The sequence below is a fragment of the Mycothermus thermophilus genome (assembly GCF_041956435.1).
Source record: "Mycothermus thermophilus strain CBS 625.91 unplaced genomic scaffold VTJ04scaffold_1, whole genome shotgun sequence".
Taxonomy (NCBI): domain Eukaryota; kingdom Fungi; phylum Ascomycota; class Sordariomycetes; order Sordariales; family Chaetomiaceae; genus Mycothermus; species Mycothermus thermophilus.
The window spans coordinates 4285208-4305637 of NW_027191427.1; the positions used below are offsets into that span (position 1 = coordinate 4285208).

At 58.1% G+C, this 20430-nt stretch overlaps 8 protein-coding genes across 8 annotated transcripts; 4 read left to right on the top strand and 4 right to left on the bottom strand.

Moving 5' to 3' along the window:
* Positions 1-87: 87 nt before the first annotated feature.
* VTJ04DRAFT_1602 (uncharacterized protein) lies at positions 88-1963 on the top strand (the record flags this gene model as incomplete). Its single annotated transcript, XM_069359308.1, has 5 exons — positions 88-197; positions 270-875; positions 941-1222; positions 1286-1671; positions 1767-1963. 5 exons carry the CDS (start codon positions 88-90, stop codon positions 1961-1963), a joined length of 1581 nt encoding a protein of 526 aa, XP_069224210.1.
* Positions 1964-2169: 206 nt separating this feature from the next.
* On the bottom strand, positions 2170-2494 carry VTJ04DRAFT_1603 (uncharacterized protein; the record flags this gene model as incomplete). The annotated part of the gene is made up of 2 exons (XM_069359309.1): positions 2170-2185; positions 2301-2494. 2 exons carry the CDS (start codon positions 2492-2494, stop codon positions 2170-2172), a joined length of 210 nt encoding a protein of 69 aa, XP_069224211.1.
* Positions 2495-2625: 131 nt separating this feature from the next.
* VTJ04DRAFT_1604 (uncharacterized protein) lies at positions 2626-3338 on the bottom strand (the record flags this gene model as incomplete). The annotated part of the gene is made up of 3 exons (XM_069359310.1): positions 2626-2978; positions 3107-3124; positions 3203-3338. 3 exons carry the CDS (start codon positions 3336-3338, stop codon positions 2626-2628), a joined length of 507 nt encoding a protein of 168 aa, XP_069224212.1.
* A 628-nt stretch (positions 3339-3966) lies between these two features.
* On the top strand, positions 3967-6100 carry VTJ04DRAFT_1605 (uncharacterized protein; the record flags this gene model as incomplete). The annotated part of the gene is made up of 3 exons (XM_069359311.1): positions 3967-4196; positions 4278-4718; positions 4783-6100. 3 exons carry the CDS (start codon positions 3967-3969, stop codon positions 6098-6100), a joined length of 1989 nt encoding a protein of 662 aa, XP_069224213.1.
* Positions 6101-6474: 374 nt separating this feature from the next.
* On the bottom strand, positions 6475-8276 carry VTJ04DRAFT_1606 (uncharacterized protein; the record flags this gene model as incomplete). The annotated part of the gene is made up of 2 exons (XM_069359312.1): positions 6475-8171; positions 8234-8276. 2 exons carry the CDS (start codon positions 8274-8276, stop codon positions 6475-6477), a joined length of 1740 nt encoding a protein of 579 aa, XP_069224214.1.
* Positions 8277-8725: 449 nt separating this feature from the next.
* Positions 8726-11354, bottom strand: VTJ04DRAFT_1607 (uncharacterized protein; the record flags this gene model as incomplete). Its single annotated transcript, XM_069359313.1, has 2 exons — positions 8726-11244; positions 11312-11354. 2 exons carry the CDS (start codon positions 11352-11354, stop codon positions 8726-8728), a joined length of 2562 nt encoding a protein of 853 aa, XP_069224215.1.
* Positions 11355-12052: 698 nt separating this feature from the next.
* On the top strand, positions 12053-15154 carry VTJ04DRAFT_1608 (uncharacterized protein; the record flags this gene model as incomplete). Its single annotated transcript, XM_069359314.1, has 1 exon — positions 12053-15154. The coding sequence occupies one exon, from the start codon at positions 12053-12055 to the stop codon at positions 15152-15154; it is 3102 nt and encodes a 1033-aa protein (XP_069224216.1).
* Positions 15155-17616: 2462 nt separating this feature from the next.
* On the top strand, positions 17617-19440 carry VTJ04DRAFT_1609 (uncharacterized protein; the record flags this gene model as incomplete). The annotated part of the gene is made up of 1 exon (XM_069359315.1): positions 17617-19440. One exon carries the CDS (start codon positions 17617-17619, stop codon positions 19438-19440), a length of 1824 nt encoding a protein of 607 aa, XP_069224217.1.
* Positions 19441-20430: the final 990 nt, after the last annotated feature.

A 20430-nucleotide genomic window follows, 5' to 3' on the forward strand; every position in this document is an offset into this window, starting at 1 on the left:
ACGCATATATCCATCAGACACCTCGGACTCAACAATCAACGTAGTATGGGTAAACCTTCATCAACCGCTTCATCCCCGCCCGCGGGTATGTATGTCTCGGGCACTTCATCCTCGGCCAAGGATTACGTCTGCTTCCAGTGCAAGAAAAACAAGAAGGGATGCGACAAGAAACGTCCTTCCTGCGGAACATGTCTACAGTATGTTTCTAGGCCTTCAGCAAACATTGTGTCTTGCCAAATACTCCCGGGACTAACCACTGGTTCTCTCAGACATGGCAGGGACTGCCAGTACGCAGACCCGGGCGTCAGGCCCGCCACCGGTCTGTATCAGCCGGTAGCTCAGGCCACCGACGTCAACACCATCGCCTTCCGGACCCTGATGGACATCTTCCACCAGCGCCAGCCCGTCCTGGACGCGCTCAAGCTGTACTTTGACGGTGTCCACACCTGGTTCCCCGTCGTCGACCAGAGCCTGCTGATGCAAGAGCTCGAAGACTCATGGGGAAACCTCCCCGCCGAAACCAGCGTCCTTATCCTCTGCATGACGCTGCTCACTCACCCGCCAGCTCCCAGGTCCAAGGGGATGGAAAACGCCGAGTACCGCGCCGTCAAGGGCATCCTCGGCACCGTCCGGGGCGCCGTGGCCTTTTCAATCCCCCTGCTGCAGAGCCAACTGCTCCTCGCCTTCTACGAGTTCTCTCACAACATGCCACGGCAAGCCTACTTCTCCGTCGGAGACTGCGTTCTCATGACCAAGGCTCTGGGGTGGCACGACCAGACGTTTTGGCACGCCGACGATGTGATGGCAGTCACCATCAACGCCAAGGAGCTGCAGCGTTGCTCGATTTTGTGGTGGGCTTTGGTGGACATCGACTGGTGAGTCGAGAACAAGCCAGCAATTGTGATTGATGAGGACCATAAGTGGCTGATACGAAGCCTAGTCTCCTGAAGGTCGGTTACCCAGACTTGGGCTTACCGATGCACACCCTGACCCTCCAAGTCCCACCGCTTCCGTCTACATACGACGTGTACCTTGCTCCGTTCGGAGGCCAGGACCTCACTGGTACAGGTACCTTCCCGGAGGCTCGCTCTGCTTACTCCCTGAGTGTGGCCTTACAACACCTTTCCAACCCCGCCGCGGACATCGAGGGCACGAAAGCCATCTCAGACGAGATCCTTCGGCTCGCAAAACCCGACGGTCGCAACGGTGCCGGAGCTATCATGTGAGTCCGCCCCCTTAATCACGAATCCTCAGCAACCCGTTCTCACATACCAACCCACCCCAGCGCCCTGCTCAAACTCTGGCCCCGAGCACTCCTCTACCCATCCCACAACTGGGTCCTCCACTCCACCGCCTGGCCTCCCAATACGACCTTACAAGCCCACCACGAGGCCAGCACCATCCTCGCCAACTGCCTCGACTGGGTCACGCTGAAAGCCCAGGAAATCCTCGACTGGCCGGACCAGCTCGACCGCGGAGCCGTCGATCCCTGCTGGGGCCTCGCCATCTACCTCGCCATGCAGCACCTCCTGGTCATGCGCGGCGGCGATGACCAACCGCACCAGCAACACCACCAGCAGCAGCTCAGGGCGGCGAATCCGCTGAACAACAGCAGGACGATGGTCATGCGGGCTGCGCTGGACGTGTTTGCGAGGAGGTGGAAGATTGGAGGTGAGCATTTTCTAGCACCCCTTTCCTTGGACCGCTGTATGTATACGAAGTAGTTCCGGACCCGGAGACTAACGAGGGGAATGTATTACTCCCAGAGCGATGCCGCGCCAGCATCCAGGTCGTCATGGACAGCGCCGCTCGGCCGGCCTCGGCTCCGTCAACGACAGCCATCTCGAGGCCGGCTTCCTTGGGCTTTGCGCCGCCGCCGCACCCGCCGCCGTCATTGGCGGCGACGACGACTACGTTTCTTGCCACCACCAACCCATATGTCGGGCGACGGACGAGCGCCTGATAGCTAATACATAACCCAAAGGCTGTAGTGCCACTCAATGGCTCCCACAACAACAACGTTACACACTCATAATCAAAGCAGTACGACCATCGAACTGACTATACGTGCTATTCCTAACTGGAGCGTTCTTTGATGACGAAAGACATTTGGGTTTCTAACGGCGTTTGGGGCGGAGGGGAGTTTTGGGTTTAGAACATTCGTTTTGTTTAGTTTATGACTTGTCTGTTGTAAGATACACGAGTTGGTTTTTGGATACCAGGCCGGGCCAGGTAGATACCCCCTTCATCTACAAACATATAGGTATATATCAAAGAGTTTGGTTCGTCAAACTGTTCACAATGTCACGTATATCCAGACAAAAGATGCCCAATGAACCGGTTCATAGTTTTTACATTTTTCCAAGACCACACATACCGCAGTAGAAACCCTTTGAAATGGTAGTTGGCTGCCTGCCTGGGGCTCGCCACTTGTAAATCCCAATTCAACCAATGTACCTAGGTAATCAACCCGCCGCCATTCACACATCACCATGAGACAACATTCACCGTCTCAGGACACCCAACGTTCTTTCATTTATCCCCATCCAATCTAACCATCACCTCTGTCTTTCTTCTCCTCCTCATACCATCTCCCCCATTACTAACTCCAACCACCACCACCTCTCACGCCTTCCAAACCCGCTTAATAGCCTCAGTAATACCGACATCATTCGTCTCGAACTCGTAGAGGGCCAAGCCGACGATAACGGTGGCGGCGTTGAGGCCCCAGGAGAAGGCCTTGCGGGCACGGGGCACACGGTAGGCGGGGAGGTAGTCGATGATGATTTGCTGGAAGCCCGTGTGCGAGTGGATCAGGATGGTGGCGCACAGGAGGGCGTCGAGGGTCGGGTTGAGCGAGCCGGCCGCGAAGGGGGTGACGGTCAGCGGGATCAGCGAGGCGGCGACTAGACGGTCAAAGGTCCAGTGGTAGCTGCCGTGGGCAGGGGAGGTAGGGGGAATGCGGGCGGCGTCGTTGACTTTGGGGTTGAGGTAGGTTAGTTATACGGTTGGTGTGAAAGAGAGGGTGGACATGGTGTGTATGGTGGTTGAGCTTGTTGAGCTTGTTTGGTGTTGAAGAAGGGGAGGGGAAATGTGCTCAACGTACCGGTGCCCTCGACCCGCTCTGTAAGAATTGGTTTGTTAGCGTCTGTTTTTTTGTTTTCAAAAAAGTGTCGAAATGCAATGCAGCTGGAGAACTCACGAGGAAGAGGAGGCAAAAGGCTCCGCTTGGCTGTGGTGGTGAAAGCAGCAGCCCGGACGGCGTTGGACAGGACGCTCGGGGCAACGGCCGGACGAACCTGGCGCAGGAGGAGGGAGGAGCGGGCGAGGGATGCCATGGTCGCGGTCAATTGGATTGGGCCGGGCTGTGTGCGTGTGATTTGAGTTGAGTGGTTCTGCTCGGCGGTCTACAACGACGACGACGGCGACGACAAGGACGGAGGTGGTGGCACACACACACGGAGGGACACCAACGGAATGGAGCGGCGAAAATGGTGCCCGGAGCGGCGCGAACGGTGTTCCTCGGCAATCGGGAGCTGCGGCTGGCCAATGGGAACGTCGGGGATGTCAGCGGGATGGGATCCACCCTCCGAGGCTCCCCACCGCCAAGCCCTGGACAGCCGGAGACTCAGGGTTAGGGTTAGAAGTGAGAAGATCGGAACATCAAGAATCACTACACGTGCCTGCCAAGAAGTGAAAGTGGGAGGTGGGGCTCTGCCTGGGTCCGGCCCCTCCAAGTCTTGGCATTTGGGGACCCACCCAAAAAATTCACGACTTCACGTTTTTGGAGTTTGAATGAATGAAACTTGACATTCTCATCCATTGGGGGGCTCGACAAGGTTGACAACAAGCTGCAATCCGGCAGCCCGGCCAGCCCAGCCCGTGCCTCTTTTTCCCACACGAACCCGAGAATGCCATAGAGGCAAGCACCCATCCAAACATTTCTCTCGGGACGTCCCGAACACCATGGCGTCGTCAATGGCGGCACTCCGCAGGCGACAGCCCATCTTTGTCTGCTGGAGTTGCAGGCTGGGTGGCGCATTGTCTCAACGCCGGACTATTACCCAGAACTTCATCCGGAAGACAGAGGAGGCAAAGCAAGCATGGGACCAACAGGCAAAAGAGATCCTAGAGGGGAAACGACAAAACCTGTACGACGTCCTCGAGGAGAGAGGGTTTATCAAGGACGTGGCACCGTACGTTGCTTTCACTTTCCCTCCGTTCCTCCCTCTCTGCAGAACGTGACGGCGCCGCTGACACCGCACCTCCGGCGAAAGCTCGAGGGATGTCGTCCGCGAACTCATGCGCATCAGGCGCATTGGCGCCTACGTTGGCGTCGACCCCACCGCTAGCTCCCTGCATGTCGGCCATCTCCTACCGCTCATGCCGCTGTTCTGGATGTACATGCACGGATACAGCGCCTTCAGTCTCCTTGGAGGCTCCACGGTCAAGATTGGTGATCCGACCGGCCGTATCCAGGACCGCAAACCCATAGCCTCGGCTGATTTGGCCATGAACATGACAAAAATGCACTTCCAGATGAAGCAGCTGTGGATGAACGTGGAGGCAGAGGCTCGTCGTTGGGGATATAAAAAGGAGTGGGCTTGGAAGCGCGGTATTATCAACAACAATACCTGGTGGAATAGCCAGCCCATGCTCGAGGTGCTCAGGCGTGTTGGTAGCCACATGCGCGTGGCCGAGATGTTGACGCGCGACACGTGAGTCTCTTTCAGCTAGCCCAACCTCTCTCCTATGGCTGACTGACGCGATGTCTGAACGCAGTGTCAAGAAGAAGATGAAGGAAGGAAACGGCGTCTCGTTGGCAGAATTTTGCTATCCCATCCTCCAAGGTTGGGATTGGTGGATGCTCCGCACCCGGTTGGGCGTCCAGATGCAAATCGGAGGCTCGGATCAGTGGGGCAACATCGTCACGGGCATGGACGTCTTCAAGGCCGCCCGCGAAAGCGAGCCAGACCCCGCGAAACGCCTACCCGCCGAGAGCGTATACGACGACCCGGTCGGCTTCACGGTTCCGCTGCTGACTGATTCGGCTGGCAACAAGTTTGGCAAGAGCGCCGGCAACGCCATCTGGCTCGACAAGTTCCAGACGTCCACCTTTGATCTGTACGGCTTCTTTGTTCGCAGGCCCGATGACGAGATCGAGAAGCTGCTCAAGCTGTTTACGTTCATCCCGACCCGCGAAATCCAGCAGATTATGACTGAGCAGGCCGAAGACCCGGGCAAGCGCGTTGCCCATCACCGCCTCGCGTACGAGGTGGCGAGGCTGGTGCATGGCGAGGAAGAGGCCGAACGGGCTCAGCAACAACATAAGCTGATGTACGGAAAGGGCGCCGCCATCATGCCGCCGACCCCCGAAGCTCCGGCTGAGGGTGCGTCCAGCGTCCTTCAGACTCTGGTCCAAAGCACCGGGAAGCCCAAGGGGCCAACGCCAATCACGCCCAACAACGCGCCGCGCCCCGACTTGAAGCTCCCCAGGTCCCTCATCATGACCGGGTCGATTTCCAAGATCCTGTACGCGGCCGGTCTTGCCGAGAGCAGGAAAGAGGGCCACCGCCTGGCGCTACAGCAGGGCGCCTACATCGGTGGAATTCCCAAGGGCGGCCCCGGCGCTCCCATGGACCCGGGGATGCTAACCTGGCTCCCTGTCAAGCTCTGGGCCCCCGAGGACACCCGCAGGTACCTGATTGACGACAAGATCCTCCTCCTCCGCCGCGGCAAGCACAACATCCGCATCATCGAGGTGATCTCGGACGAGGAGTACGAGAGGCTGGGTCTCACGTACCCGGGCCAGCCCGGCACGGGCCGCATCCGCAGGCTGCGGGAGCAGATCAAGCTGCTGAAGGAGGGCAAGGCCACACCGGAACAGGTGAAGAAGTTCATGAAGGAGCAGCTGGGTATGGAGAAGGAGTTGGCAGCTTTTGGAGTGGAGGAGCCCACGGGAGAGGTGGACGACGTGTTCAGGCTCCCTGAGAGGAAGAGTCCTCAACAGCTTCGGCTTGAGATGCAGTTGAATGAGATGGTCGAGAAGATGGAGAAGGAGGAGGAGGCGGCCAAGAAGGCGAACAGGAACGAGGGGTAGGAACAGAAGAAAGAGAACTCGACGGCTTGATGAGACTTAATTATCCTGTGCCGTCGCCAGAGGTGGAGGAGGGATGGGTTGAGTCGGATGGCGATCATGAGATAAACCATGATGATGACGATGGGTTGGACTACATCTGAGGCATGCCCCGCCCGACTTTTGATCAGCTCTTGTAACTTTAGACCTGTACAAAACAACACCCCGAGATAGAGATGACGGTTTTCCACCACGATGTTAAAGGTGGTTCGAGATACCTATACGCAACCAAAGCAACCAGCAACCCCATGTAACAATAGCTAGAGCAGAAAAATGTAACAATTCAAAACCACCAACCACACTCCCCTTCCTCCCCTTTCCAATTGGAGTTGCATAAATCAATAATACAAAACCGTCAAATCCCCCGCCGGCGCTCTAAACCCCTTGAGCCTCTCCAAGATCTCCCCCTCGGTCAGATCCTGCTCGGTAATGATCTGATCAAAGCACGCCACGCCGTCGGTATACTTTTGCAGCGGATCGCCTCCCGCCTCGGCTGCAACGGGCCGCGCCTGGCCCGTCGCCAGCGCCGCCAGGTACTGCTTGGACACGACGTGCTTGTGCACGCGGTACAGGCAGCCCTTGATCACGCCGAACTGGACGAAGCGGCGGACGTCGATCAGGCGGAGCACGTCGAGGCCGGTTTCCATGTGTTGGCGGATCCAGTCGGCGACGGTTTTGCCGGCGCAGAAGGTGGTCATGAGCCGGATCAGGGTGTAGTTGGACACGCGGGGATGGGTGTGGGGTTGGTGGTGATCGTGACCATGGTCGGATGGGGTGTGGTGTTGGTGGTCGTGAGGATGGGGGTAGTGAGGGTGGTGATGACGACGATGATGAAGACGGGGGTGGTGGTGGTGGCGGGGTGTGCTGCCCGTTTCGTCGTCGTCGTCATGTTCGTCGTCTTCTTCCCCGCTCTGAGAATCTTCGTCTTCGCTGTCGTGACCACGACTCCTACGTCCACGTCCACGCGCATCCCGACGACGACGTTCGTTTGAACAATCCGCACAACCACACCCGCCCACCTCCTTCTCCCCCGCCGCCGTCGCCGCAGCTGCTGCCCTCCCCGGCCCGGGACCGATGCACACGTAATTAGCGCACTCATCCACCATCCCGCCGACATTTGCCACAAAGTCATGTATCCCCGGCCTCGGCGCATAGCACGCCCCAAAGAAAAACATATCCAACAACAAAATCGTATCGTAATACAACAAATGCCTCAGCGCGAGCTGGCACAGCTCCAGACTGACATCCGCGCGGGCCGCGATGCGGCGCACGTCCGACACCCCGTCGATGTGCGCGACCACGCGCTGCAGCGTCAAGTCCCAGGTCGGGTCGACGATGTCGGCAAACTTGGTTTTGGCGACAGGCACGTGCCAGCCTTTGACCTCGGGCGGCGGGGTCGGGTGGTGCGGGAAGAGCTTCATGTTGATGGCGTTGGCGTCGTCGACGGGGATCATGCACTCGCCGTAGTTGTTGAGGTCTTCGCGGACGATTTCGAGGAGGGAGGAGATGGGCCGGCGAGTGAAGGTTTTGTGGGTTAACAAGTCGGAGCGGTTGTTGGGGGGAGGGGCGACGCTGCTCGTTGTTATTGTGGTGGTGGTGCCGTTAGAAGTAGTAGCAGTCCCAGCCACATCAACGGCACCATCCCCTCCTCCTCCTCCTCCTCCTTCAGCCTCCCCACCTTCCTCTCCCTCCTGACTGCTCAAATACCCGCTCTGCTTCTCCATCTCCGCAAAAGTCGCCGCCAGCCGCCGCACCACCTGCTCGTACGGCACCTGGTCGACGTCGGTCTCGACGACCAACCCAAAGTTGAAAATAAACTCGTTGCGGAAGTACCGCCGCGGGTTGTTGATGGACACGGGAAACCCTAGGACACAGTACTTCCCGTCCGGGTCGGTGATGGTGATGTAGCGGTTGCGGAAGGCCTCGCGCGGGATGATGTAGCCCTCGAGCACCTTGAAGTCGAAGAGCGGGGGCTTGGAGGCGCCCGGCTCCGGGGTGATGCAGCCCGGCGGGCTTTGGGCGACGATTTTGGTTCCTGTTGTGGGCAAGGTTAGGATAGTTTGAGATATGAAGGCAGAGCGTGAAGAGGGAACAAACCCTGCTCGGGGAAGAAGCGGGCGTAGAAGATGCCCTGGATCATGGTGGTGATGGTGATGGTGATGACGGCGAGAATGAGGGGAGTTGAGGTGTTCGCATTCTACCTAATTACGGCGGTGTGTGGAAAAGACAAGGTGCCATCTCATAAAGACAACATCAATTCGTCAAAAGCAAGGCTTCATATGAGTACATCTAGTGTGTTGTGGATTGTGGAGGCGTGGTTGATGACTTGGACATGTGAGTTTCTTTGAACTTGATGAATTGAAACGAAGTTGGGATGAACGTCGAAGATCTAAGTAATGGCCGAGGCTAACACACCCAACCCTAACCCTCTAGGTCACCGATTCTTCTGCGGAGCACGACTAAGTCACCAAGACCAACAACACCAAGGAGTTCACCCAACGCCATAGGACCAATAAACAACTCTCCTTATTACAAGACATTCGAACTTGTACATACCATCCTTCCCCTCATCATCCACCCTCTTCCCCTTTACCCATCAGCCCCATCCCTCTTCCCAAACCTCGCTCCCAACCCACCAATATCCCTCCTGAAAAACTTGCCAATATTCTTCAAATTCTCATTAATCGTCGCCTTATCCCCCGCCGCCGTGGCCGCCGCCACCACCTCTCCCAACGCCGGCCCCGCCGTCGCCGCGGTGCCCATCCTCTCCACCCCATCCCTCGCCGCATTGAGCAGCTTCTCCCCCAAACTCGCCGCGTCAAACCGCCCCTGCAACCCGACCGACGAACCAGCCCCGCCGAGGCCGACCGCAGAGGACGAGGTCAACCCGCCCGCAGCGAGCCCGGAGGATGAGGAGCCGGCGGACGCCGAGGCGCCAGCGGCGGCGAACAGCGGGGTCAGCAGCGGCGAGCTGGCGACCAAGTTCCCCGACGACCCCGCGGCGCCGTCGCGGTGGATGGCGAACAGCTCGACGAGATGCGGCTGGTCCTGTTTCCTGACGCCCTTCAAATCCAAAATCTTGCGGAAGTTGGTCTCGGACCGGTCGGCGATGTGAATCAGGTACGCCTGGACCAGCCCCTCGGGCGGCGACGGGCGGACCTGGAGGGTTTTGAGCAGCGGATCGACGCGCGCCATGGCCGTGTTGACCCGCTTGACGAAACCGGCCGGCGCTGCGGGGGCGGCGGCGCCGCCGGGGGTGTGGAAGGACATGAGATTTTCGAGGGCTTTGGTGAGGACGTATTTGTCGAGGAGCATCTGCTCGGCGCCCACCTCGGCGATGGGCCGGCACTGCACCACGTTGTGCAGGAACTGCGACGAGATGTGCTCCACGACGTTGTCGCAGAAGGCGCGGGCGTATTGGGGCTTGATGACCAGCGGCAGGATCTCTTGCGCCTTGGCGTTGACGTGCCGCAGCAGCTCGCCGACGTAGGAGCTCTGGTCGCTGACGCTGTCCATGCGCGACCAGTTGGTGTTGCGCATCTCGCGCCAGGCGGGCTCGCAGTCCTGCTCGACCTTGGAGACGAGGGCCATGACGGCGGCGCTGGCCACGCCCATGAAGGCGTCGGCTTGCGACGAGAGGTCGACCTTGCCGGCCATGTCCGGATCGATGCGCTTTTTGATGCTTTCCTCGAGCTGGTTGGTGTTGATGTGCCAGAAGTCGGCCGTGTTGAGGACGAGGATGATTTGCTGCAATGGTGGCCCTTGCGCGCCGCCGCGTTGGAGGAAGTAGACGAGGACTTGTTGGGCGTACTCGTCGAGGTACTTGGCGAAGGTGCGCGTCAGTTCGAGCAGGCGTTCGCCGGTGGATAGCTTGGCGCATTGCGAGAGGGTGAGTTTGTAGAAGTGGAAGAGCTCGATGGCTGAAGGAATGGGGGCATGCGGCGAGAACTCTTCGTCGGGCGGCAGTAGTGGTTGGGTCTTGTACTTGGGAATCATGGCCGCAAGGGCGCGATCCTGTGACTCTACCCATAGGCTCAAGTAGGGCTCGAAGGCGACCGATATGGACCCGTGAAAGTTGTGAGCGCGGTCATCCGCGGAGGCGAGGGTGTCGATGCTGGCCCGGGGCTCGGTAGCAAAGCGCCGCTCCAGGGACTGCTCAAAATCCATGGTCTCCTGGAGGCAGCGCAGAAGGAGGTTGACATCCAGCTTGGGGCCGTCAATGCGGCGCATGCTCTTTTCGAGAATGCCCTTGAAGTCGTCGCGGGTGCCGTCACAGAAAGCCGTCGCCAGGGCCTCGGCGACGCGCCAGTGCTGAGGAAAGATGGCGGCATGCTCCTCCTCGTGGGCTTTGAGGGTGCGCCGGAACCAGGCGTAGCGGCGGCCAATGTTGTCGAGACTACCTGCCTCGTCATTCCCGCGGAAGACCTGGCGATACTCTCGCAACTCGGTGTTGACATACCAGGTCACGAGGCGGGTGCGGGCATGATCGCCCAAGGCGTCCATGACGAGACATGCCTCGACGAGGACGGGGCGACGGACCGGCACATCGCCCTTGGCGAAGGCCAGCTCGAAGTCCTCGCAGACCTGCTCGAGAAGCTCGCGCTGCAGCTCGCTGACGTTTCGACTGAGGACGGCAATCTGGTCTATGCTGCGGTAGCTGTGGAAGTGGCGCATGAGCTGCAGAACAGCCTGCAGGAGGCCGGCGCACTCGCGGTACTGGCGGGCACGGGCGAGACCACGTAGCTGTTCGTAGGCGGTGGTAAGCATCTGCAGACGTTTGAGGGCGGTCATGCTGAGGGTCAGGTTGCGCTTGGTGGCGTCGAGGCGCTTAATATCGGCGGTCATGGTGGTGATGTCGCGCTCGGTCTGGAGGGCTCGGGCGCGGACACTCTCGATGCGACGGAAGAGGTCGGCCAGCTCGGCCTGGGCTGACTGCATGCGCTCGAGCGACGAGTCGGGCCCGTAGGCCTGGGCGGCCTCGAGGGCAGCGACGGAGCGAGAGAGGTCATGCTTGTGGGACTGGATGGTGGAGGAGACGCGGGCGACGGAGGAGACGGTCGAGGGGTGGGAGAAGAGGAGGTTGAGGTGGGCGACGGGGTCGTAGTCGACTGAGGTTGGGAGAGTATTAGCATGGCAGTCCAGTGCTGTAAAATATTTCGAGTCCTTGCGACCTACCCGAGTCGAGGGACATGGAAGAGTCGGCGAGGGCGGTGTTCATGGTGTTCGTCTGGTGTCTCTTTTTCTTCAACTCTTACTTATGTGTCCAAACCAGGACACATGTCCCCAAGTCCAACTGTGGAGGATATTATGGTTGCCAAACCATCCAGACGTAAATTTTAGGTTCAGATGTCCCGATGGCAATTTTCCAAGAAGTATTCCATGAATTGGGCTTTGTTGGAGGACTGAATGTCTTTGTGAGAAGTTGCAGGTCGTCGGTTGCGTGTCGGGCTGGCTGTGATGTTGATGATGCAAGTGCCAGCCCAGGCCAGGGGACAGCTTCCACTGACAGCCCCACATCGAATCTCCCCACAGGCTTGGCACCGGTCCCGCCAGCGTGTGATTCGCCACAAGCCCCCTGTAATTCCGATTAGATAGCGGCTGCCCGCCTGAAGCCGCCTGAAGCTTGCCTCAACAAACACACAACTGGAAAAGCAGGGCAGACACACCATACCACACCAACTTCTTCCAGGTTGGAACTTCCAAGCCGCAATTTCAACCTCAACCACTTCTCGCCCAGCCTTCAACTTTCAACTCTGAGCCAACTTCAACCTTTTGCCGAGCACTGATTTGACCTCGGGATTGTAACCACATCACAACCACCAATCCAGATTCAACTAGATCCCATTTCTGCTGCACGACGCTCTCCAGGAAACCCGCTTTCCCCTCTTCGCAGTCCACGATGCCGCTCGCGCCGTCATGGATTCTTCTGCCGCAGCCTCGACGCTGACGCGGCCGCGTATACTTGTCGCCGTCGCCTCTCTCGCCGCGACAATCACTCTGGGATACTACTGCTACCGCGCCTACAACCCCTCGGACGATGCTGCCTTCGCTCTCCCCGCAGAACCCTCCCGTCGTCTGCACCGCAGCAACGCCATCCGCCACCGTCGCCGCTCCATCCCGGACGTCGTCCATGCCTCCAACAACCATGGCCACTCCCGCGAACCCTCCGAGGCCTCGTCCACATCGGTAGAGTCCCACGACGAAAACATGCATCTCGCTAACGACCACCACCATCACGGCCATCGCCATCATGACCTCCACGACAACGAGTCCGCCTCCGGAGACCATGTGACGGAGCGCCACGTCCGCGAAGACAACTGGTACGACCACGAGCCTCACCATCACCACGACAGCTTCTCCCAGCGCGCCGGCCAGAACTTTGTCAACCTGCTCTTCCGCGTCTCCGAAGACAATGCTCGCCGCAACGCTTTCGTCCACCGAGGCTGTCTCTGCAACGGCTGCGGCGTCACTCCCATCCGAGGCATCCGCTACCGCTGCGCCAACTGCACCGACTTTGACCTTTGCGAGACCTGCGAGGCCCAGGGCATGCACACAAAGACTCACATCTTCTACAAGATCCGCGTGCCCATCCCTCGTCTCGGCTCCCGCCCGCTGCAGCCCGTCTGGTACCCCGGCGACCCGGAGAACTGCCTTCGCCTGCTCCCCAAGCACCTCATGCCTAAGCTGACCCGCGAGACGGGCTTTGAGCGCCCCGAGCTCGAGGCTCTTTGGGAGCAGTGGACCTTCATGGCCTGCACCGAGTGGCGCGAAGACCCGGACGAGCTGGGCATCGCCATGGACCGTAAGACGTTTGAGCGATATCTAGTGCCCTCCGGCGGATACCATCACATGGCTCCAAACCTCCTCCACGATCGCATGTTTGCCTTCTACGACGACAACAATGACGGCCTTATCGGATTCGCAGAGTTCCTCCGCGGGACCGCCTACCGCAAGCGCAAGGATCGCCTCAAGAAGATCTTCCGCGGCTACGACCTCGACAGCGATGGTTACATCAGTCGTCGCGACTGTCTCCGCCTCTTCCGCGCCTACTACGCCGTCTTCAAACACATGCACCGTGGCATCCTCGAGGGTCTTGAAGAACAGGCCATGAATGCCGTCGAGGTCGATCAGGTCATCTCCGGCCGCCAGCCCCTCAGCAGCCTGTTCGGCCGCGAGGGCGGCTTTTCCGAGGCAGACACTGACCGCATCGCCGAGGGAAAGAGGGTTAACCTGACCACGGGCGAAGTTAGCGTCATTGACGGCAACCACCGCGCTGTGAACGAGGACTCGCCAGACACCGTCGGCCGCCAGGACATCCTGACCGACCTGTTTACCCGCCAGTCGCAAGCTGTCGAGCGCCGCTTCGTGCCCATCACCAGCCAACAGTCCCGCGACGATCGTGAGCGGACCGGCGTCGAGTATTTGAACAGCCTCTTGAACCCGCCCACCAGCATCAGCGAACTGCCTGCCCTCCTGCTCGGCGAGACCCGCGATGGCAACGACTTCCTGCTCGTCGTCAACAGTCGGGACAACACCGTCCGCGACGTTCAGGAGGTCAATAACGACCCGCTCGACGAGGCTTTGAGGGGCGGCTCCGAGAACTCGCAACCCTCGGCGGGAGAGAGCCAGCAACCGACGGGTGCGACACAGGGAGCTACCACGAACGGTGCCAGCCGCGAGAACCAAACTCCCGACGGTGAGGGACCGGGCTCGAGCGATCGCCAACGCCCGTACTGGGTCTCGTCACACCGCCGCGCACGCATCAACGCCCGTAGGAAGTTGTTTGATCGCTGGAAACGCCGGCAGTTCTACCTGGACGAGGAGGAGGGCATGATGCCTCCTGAGGATTGGAGCGACGATGATGATATTCTTGCGCGTCTCGACGATGGCGGAGATGCCAAAGCTGAGCGGCCCCCGCTGTCGGCCCGCTCTCGCTCATCCTCCAAGGTGCGGTTTGCCGAAGACACCGACGACTATGATGTCCGGTCCAACCCGTCGACCTCGTCACGCAGCATCCCGGAGCGGTGGGGTGGTATGGACATCCGCGACGCCGAGCGGGATGCTGGCAAGGAGGTGTTTTACCAAGTTGCCCAGCAGGCGTTCAACGAAATCCTTGACACGTTGTTTAAGGAGAAGGAGGATCTGGCCGTCCAGGCTGCCGAGACCAAGGAACTGCGTGACAAGTATCGGCATTTGTTCCAGTCCCTCGATCCAAACGAAAAGGAACAGCCGCAGGCGTCGAAGCCGCCGTCGCCCCCGGCAGAGACCAAAGAGCCCCAGGATAAGACCCTGGAGGAACTTCTCGCCGAGGCTGGTTATTCGATCATTACGCCAGAGCCGGAAAAGACGGCGGATGAGAACAAGGAAAATGGGACCGGCGCCGAAAGTGATGATGATGGGTCCCTGCCGCCGTTGATCTCCGACGAACCGGCCGAGTCGTCGCAGTCCCAGGCTCCAGAGCCCGAGGTCTATCGCGATCCTACCATGCCGCAGTTCCGCCCCAATTCGGTGGAGGAAACAAGCCGGCAGCGTCAGGAGCCGTCGTCATCTGAAACCGAGGACCAACAAACAAACAGCCCCGAATCTGCGGAACCTTCTTCCGCCAACCCGGACTCTAACACCCCCGCCCCGGATGCTAACACCACCACGACCACCAACGGCTCCGAGACCCCTTCCTGCAGCTACTGCCTCTCTCAACAATCCTCGTCCCGAAACGGCCAAACCAAGAAGAAAAAACGCCGCCCCGCCAACTCCGCGGCCAGGGAACACGAACACCTCCTCCACGACCCGTCCTGCCCATCTTTTTCGGGCCCCTCTGGGTCGACAAATCCCATCCCGCGCGCCACGCTGCTCACGTGGAAGCGCCTCGACTTGGCGGAGAAGGAGGCGCGCGAGAGGGGCGGCTGGGGACGGTTGAATTACGAGGAGTTTGAGAAGATTTATAAAGCGGCCGAGGCGAGGGGGAATAGGTTGGATTATTTGGGGACATGGATTGATTTTTGTATTCCGTCGACTTAGGAGGAGGGGGGAATGTTTTGGGGTGGTGCTGGCGGTGGGGTTTGGGAGGAGGGAGGGGTGTGGTCATAGATAGGTAATTTGGGGGTTTAGGGATTGACTGGGTTTGGTGTGGGTGGTGAAGTGGATGTTACCTCTCATACTGGATTACCTGCATACATAGGTACCTAGGTAAGACGGGTGGTGAATGATTGGGTTTACCTAGTCATATGATGTGTTGATATGGATATCGGTTGTTAGAGAGGTGCAGCGGGTATGTGTTTGGTGTTATAGAAACAGGACAGCGGTTTTGTTTCTCTTTAGTCTGGGAAGTTAAGGAGGCAAGCGGGTGAATAAAAATGATTATGGATGGTCATGTTGATGTTGTAATGTGCTATGATACAAGTATTGGCTTGGTAGGAGTTGGGGATGTGACATTATCATGGATCATGGAGATGATGGGTGGTTGTTCATCGTCAACATCTCAATGTTGGGTCAGATTGTTGTTCAGAAGGACCCACACCTCCGGCTTCGCCCGGGACCTACCCGGGACCGGCTTCGCCGGAGGCCGTTCGGGTTCCATTCCGGCCCGGGCTGGGAACGACCTGATGGTGGGGAGCTCCGATGTGGACCCTATGAGAAAATAATACAGGCGCCTCGTCCGTCGGTCATGCCGTTTCACAACAGACCCAGCCGTCCCTATGTACCTGGAGTTTCCCGTAACCGTTCATCCGAAGGGTGTGGGAAGACGTGAGGTGATCTGATTTTGCCAGAGAGAAATGTGAGGCGACCAATGGCAGCGACATACTTAACCGAGCTCTGAAAAAGTTTATTGTATCGTAGCCAATTGCTGGAAACTGGGCTGCGCAGCCAGGAGGAGGTGGGCCTGAACCTCCAAGGTTGGAAGCAAGGCGTCTGGCATTCCACGAAGGCGTCTGTCGTGGTACCTCAGGGAAGTAAGGTAATGTTCCAAGGTTGTTTTGGGTCATACAGACCTGATGGGTTCTGCAGAAGTTGAGTCCACCCAAAGAGAATATTTTTTTTCTGCATTTTTTCCCACTTTCTTGGGTCACCAGATCTTGATGGGCCTTTACCCCAGACAAGAGAAGCATACGGAGTATATGTGGAGCATTTCCAATATTTACCTTTTTGGGAAAATATTCCTGCGCTCTTAGCGGAGGTCCATCACGACGAGAAACTTCAAGTTTCACACTACAACCTACCTGTCACACTTCTGTTTCCTAATCCTCTGCCCATTCCCCTCTCCCCTCTTCTCCTGTGAATCCCTCTCCTAAATGCAACATCTAGCCACATGCCAAAACCTATAGACACCAATGGTTCACCACCATTCCATCAGTGCCACCTAGCCGCTGCTCCACCGCTGATGCATTCCACACACTACGGAGCACAGCGGCCACTATTAGCTCGTTTCCGCCGATTCCTGCATATGCCGCAGCGGGACGTTCCCCCAGAGTGACAACACACCGCCTTGGCCCACGTCGCTCGCTCACTCACTCACTCTCCCTCTCTGTACTCCCCTCTTCCGCTTTCTCTTGGCGTATTCTCTCTTCCCTGGTGCCTTTCTTTCAGTCCCTGTCCTGGCTTGACAATAGGCAGGTATGTTGAAGTGGAAGGGAATTGCACGCCTGCGAGCCTCGCATCGGAACCTCAGACCGTCAGTCGCAGGCTGCGGATCGGCATGGTAGAGCGACACCCTCCGGGTTGATCGTCGGGTCGGGCAAGGTTTAGGTTGGGCTGGGAACAAGGCATTGCCGATGACGGTTTTGGTGGATGGCTTTTTGTGTGTGGCTTGGGGAAGATGAAAACGTCTCACCTGAGAGCTGAAACGAACATCGGCCAGACAAAAACCTGAACACCTTATTATTCACTCGCATTTTCTACTACCCCCTCGTCCTTCCGACGTCTTGTCTTGGGACCCAATCTTTTTGCCGACAGGCCACAAACAGACCCTCTTTTTCTTTTGTCCGCATGGGCCTTCCCATGATTGGATTTGGGAATCTGCATGTCAGGTTGCCGGCCAGTTAGACATGGCGACACGTTGACGATGCTCCTGTGCTGGCGAGGCGGACTACCAGAGGTCCTTCCACTAGGATCGTCCCCGTGAGGTTCCGTGAGGTTGGTTTGTTTTGCGTCCTGGCCCTGTCTGTTTGCGTCCATGTTGACCAACAAGACCCGAAGGCTCCCCTGTACATCCATACTATACTTGGTACTGGACTCGGTCAGGTTGAAGAGATTGATTCGGTCACCGGCCCCATGTGTCTGTTCCTTGGTGGCTCCGACATTCTTGTGTCTTGTTCTCCCGCCTCCTGTCTCTCCCAATAATAGGCCCTTTTTTGGCTGTACCTATGTCTCCATTGTCTCGCCACCATCCGGTTCTCTTCGCCACCACCATCAACAACACAAAACTCCTCCGTTCGCTGGGAAACTTGATTTCCCTAAAACACATCACGGCTTGAGCATGTCCAATGGCACTACCAATAGCTGGCGGGAACAACTACCCGCCCTTGCGCACCTCGAGTCCTCGAGGTCCGGCATATTACTCTCCTCCGTCCAGGCGACGTCCACTCGAAGCACTCGAGGCCGACAACACCACCACCAGCCTTGACTATGCCACTTACTACAACAACATCCCGCCAAAACGTCCTCGATATGACGGCCCCGTCGCTTTCCGGGCCGTTGCCGAGCCCTTTCGGATCAACTCCCCGCCCATCATCCCTCTTCCTCCTCACCACGCGCACCACCATACTCACCACCATGTTGCTCCTCTAAAACATTACCACCACCACCACCACCACCACCACCACCACCACCCGGTCTTCACATCTCCCATCCTAATTCTCCCCTCGACCGAACTAACCGGCCCCGTCTCCACCTCCGCCGCCGCCCCTTCGGCAATGGAACGCACCGCCTCAGGCCACTCCATCCTCCCCGACCCCACCGAAGGGTGCGCATCCACCGAGCTGCTCGACGACGCCGAAGCGGCCCGGCGCGTGCGCGACCACCTGGCAACCTTCCGGCGGCGCAACCCGGACTCGAAGCACGAGCGGATCCTGCGGAACATCATCTCGCCCCGCCGCGGGACGGCATACCACCACCACCACCGGTCCAATTTGGACGACGACGACTCCGACGACGCCGACGACGAGGCGGAGGTGGAAGAAATGTACCCCATCGACGCCGCCGCGCTGGAAAGCATCTTTTCGGCGGCCAACGAGATCTTCTTCAACGGCCGGCTGTCGCAGCGGGTGGCGTGGGACTGGTCGCACGCATCCGCCGCGCGGTTCGATCACCGCGTGATTGGGACGACTGCGTTACGGAGAGCGTCGGCGCGCACGAGGGGGTTTGAGACGCTGATTGTGCTGAGCGAGCCGATTTTGCGGGACCCGCGGTACAGTCGGCGGCTGCTCATCAGCACGTTTTTGCACGAGTTGATTCATTGTTATTTGTTTATTTGCTGCGGGTTTAGGGCCAGGGGAGAGGGCGGGCATACGCCGGGGTTTAGAGAGATTGCGGGGTTGATTGATGAGTGGATTGGACCCGGAGGCGGGGGGTTGTATTTGACGAGGGTGGAGGCGGATTTGGAGTTGTTTTTGGTGAAGAGGAGGAGGAGGAAGCCTAAGGGGGAGGAGGGAGTGGTTGTTGGGAGGCAGGGGATAAGAGATGTTGGGATGGTAAACCAAGAAGGGTGTTGGAGTTGGGATGGAAGGAGTGGTCGTGATATGGGTATTGTACCCGGCCATGGTGGCGGTGGTGGTGGAGGAGGAGGAGGAGGTAGTGGTGATCGTGGTGGTGGTGGTTACTACCCGTGCTCCGGCTCCGGCTCCGGCATGCCCAGCTCAGACCGGGACTATGACAACGACCTTCGCGACTCTCCTCACCGAACGCCGTCCGGTCCATACCCACCACCACCGCTCCCCCGGGCCCTACGAGCTGCCACCCTCGACGACCACCTACTCCATCATCAACCGCATCCCCGACGTCCCTCCTTCTGCTACCGCCAATCCCGCCTTCAGGCACGGCACCGACACCACCACAACCACTATCACCACCACCACTACCACCTTCGTGACAACACAACCTTACCAGAACTATACCAGCAACTACAACAACGCCAACCCCCCAAGCCATCACCACCCACACGACTCCGCCATCATCGTCCGCCCCAACTCAGCCGGCGGCCGAATCAGCAGACCCCGCTCCCGCAGTCGCAGCAGAAGCAGCAGTCCCGCCGCCTGGCACCACTTGCGCCATCATCGTCGCCCGGCGCTACCACCACCACCACCAGCTAATAGGCCATCGTTATCTGTTGTGAGGGGGGGACACTCGTTTTCCTCGGCGCCTTCTTCGAGCGTGAGCTCATCTTCCGCAGCAGCAGCAGCAGCAGCAGCAGCAGTATGTACTACTACTCGTGGTGGTGCTGCTGCTGGACAAGCGGGGGTTGGAGTTGGGGTGGGACCGTACGTTTATTTGGGGCAGAGGCCTTGATTTCTTCTCTCTCTCTTTTTTCTTTTCCTCTTTTCTTTTTTCTTTGCCATATGGGTCTCGGTTTTGGTGTTGGAGGTAAAGATAGCAGGTCTGGCCTTTGGTTCCCATGAGTATTGGCATGGTTTCTCTGGCTTGTTTGGCGTGGGTACCGGTCAGGAGGAATCTCACAGGTTCTGGCATGGTGGCATGACATGGATAAGGAGTTTGGAGAAAGAGGTCGGTTGGGCTGGGATAATAGACTTGATACACCTACGCATATATATTTCACACGTATATATATTTCTGTGCAGGATCCATTGTTGTTGGCGGGTAATACGGTGAAGACAATGAGCATGTGGATGGATGGGTTGGTGCGATACCGGTACCCCTTGTGTTGTTTATCCTATTAGAGACTTGTCTCTATAAAAACCACCTTTTCCCCCTTTCCCTGTTAAGTATATGAAATCCTGGCTACATATTCGAGTCTTGCTGGCCTAGATGGATTTTTAACCTTCACAGGCCCCTGCAGGGCATTTTCGCTAAATGTTGAGGCCTGGTCTGCCTGGATGAAGTATGTTGGCGTTGACTAGGTAAAGGTTTACAATGCTGTGGTACTAGATAGCAAAGATGGTATGAGAGATGGGCAAGTAGGAAGTTACGTCAAGTTATGCGCTCATGAGGTAATACCTATTCTATGTAGACATTGTTCTAGGTTCTATGGATTCTTCTGTCTTAATTACCTATCTACGTGTATGTATGTCCTCCAACCAACTCAAAAAGTCAAAAACATTTCTTCTATCCTTCACTCCCTCATG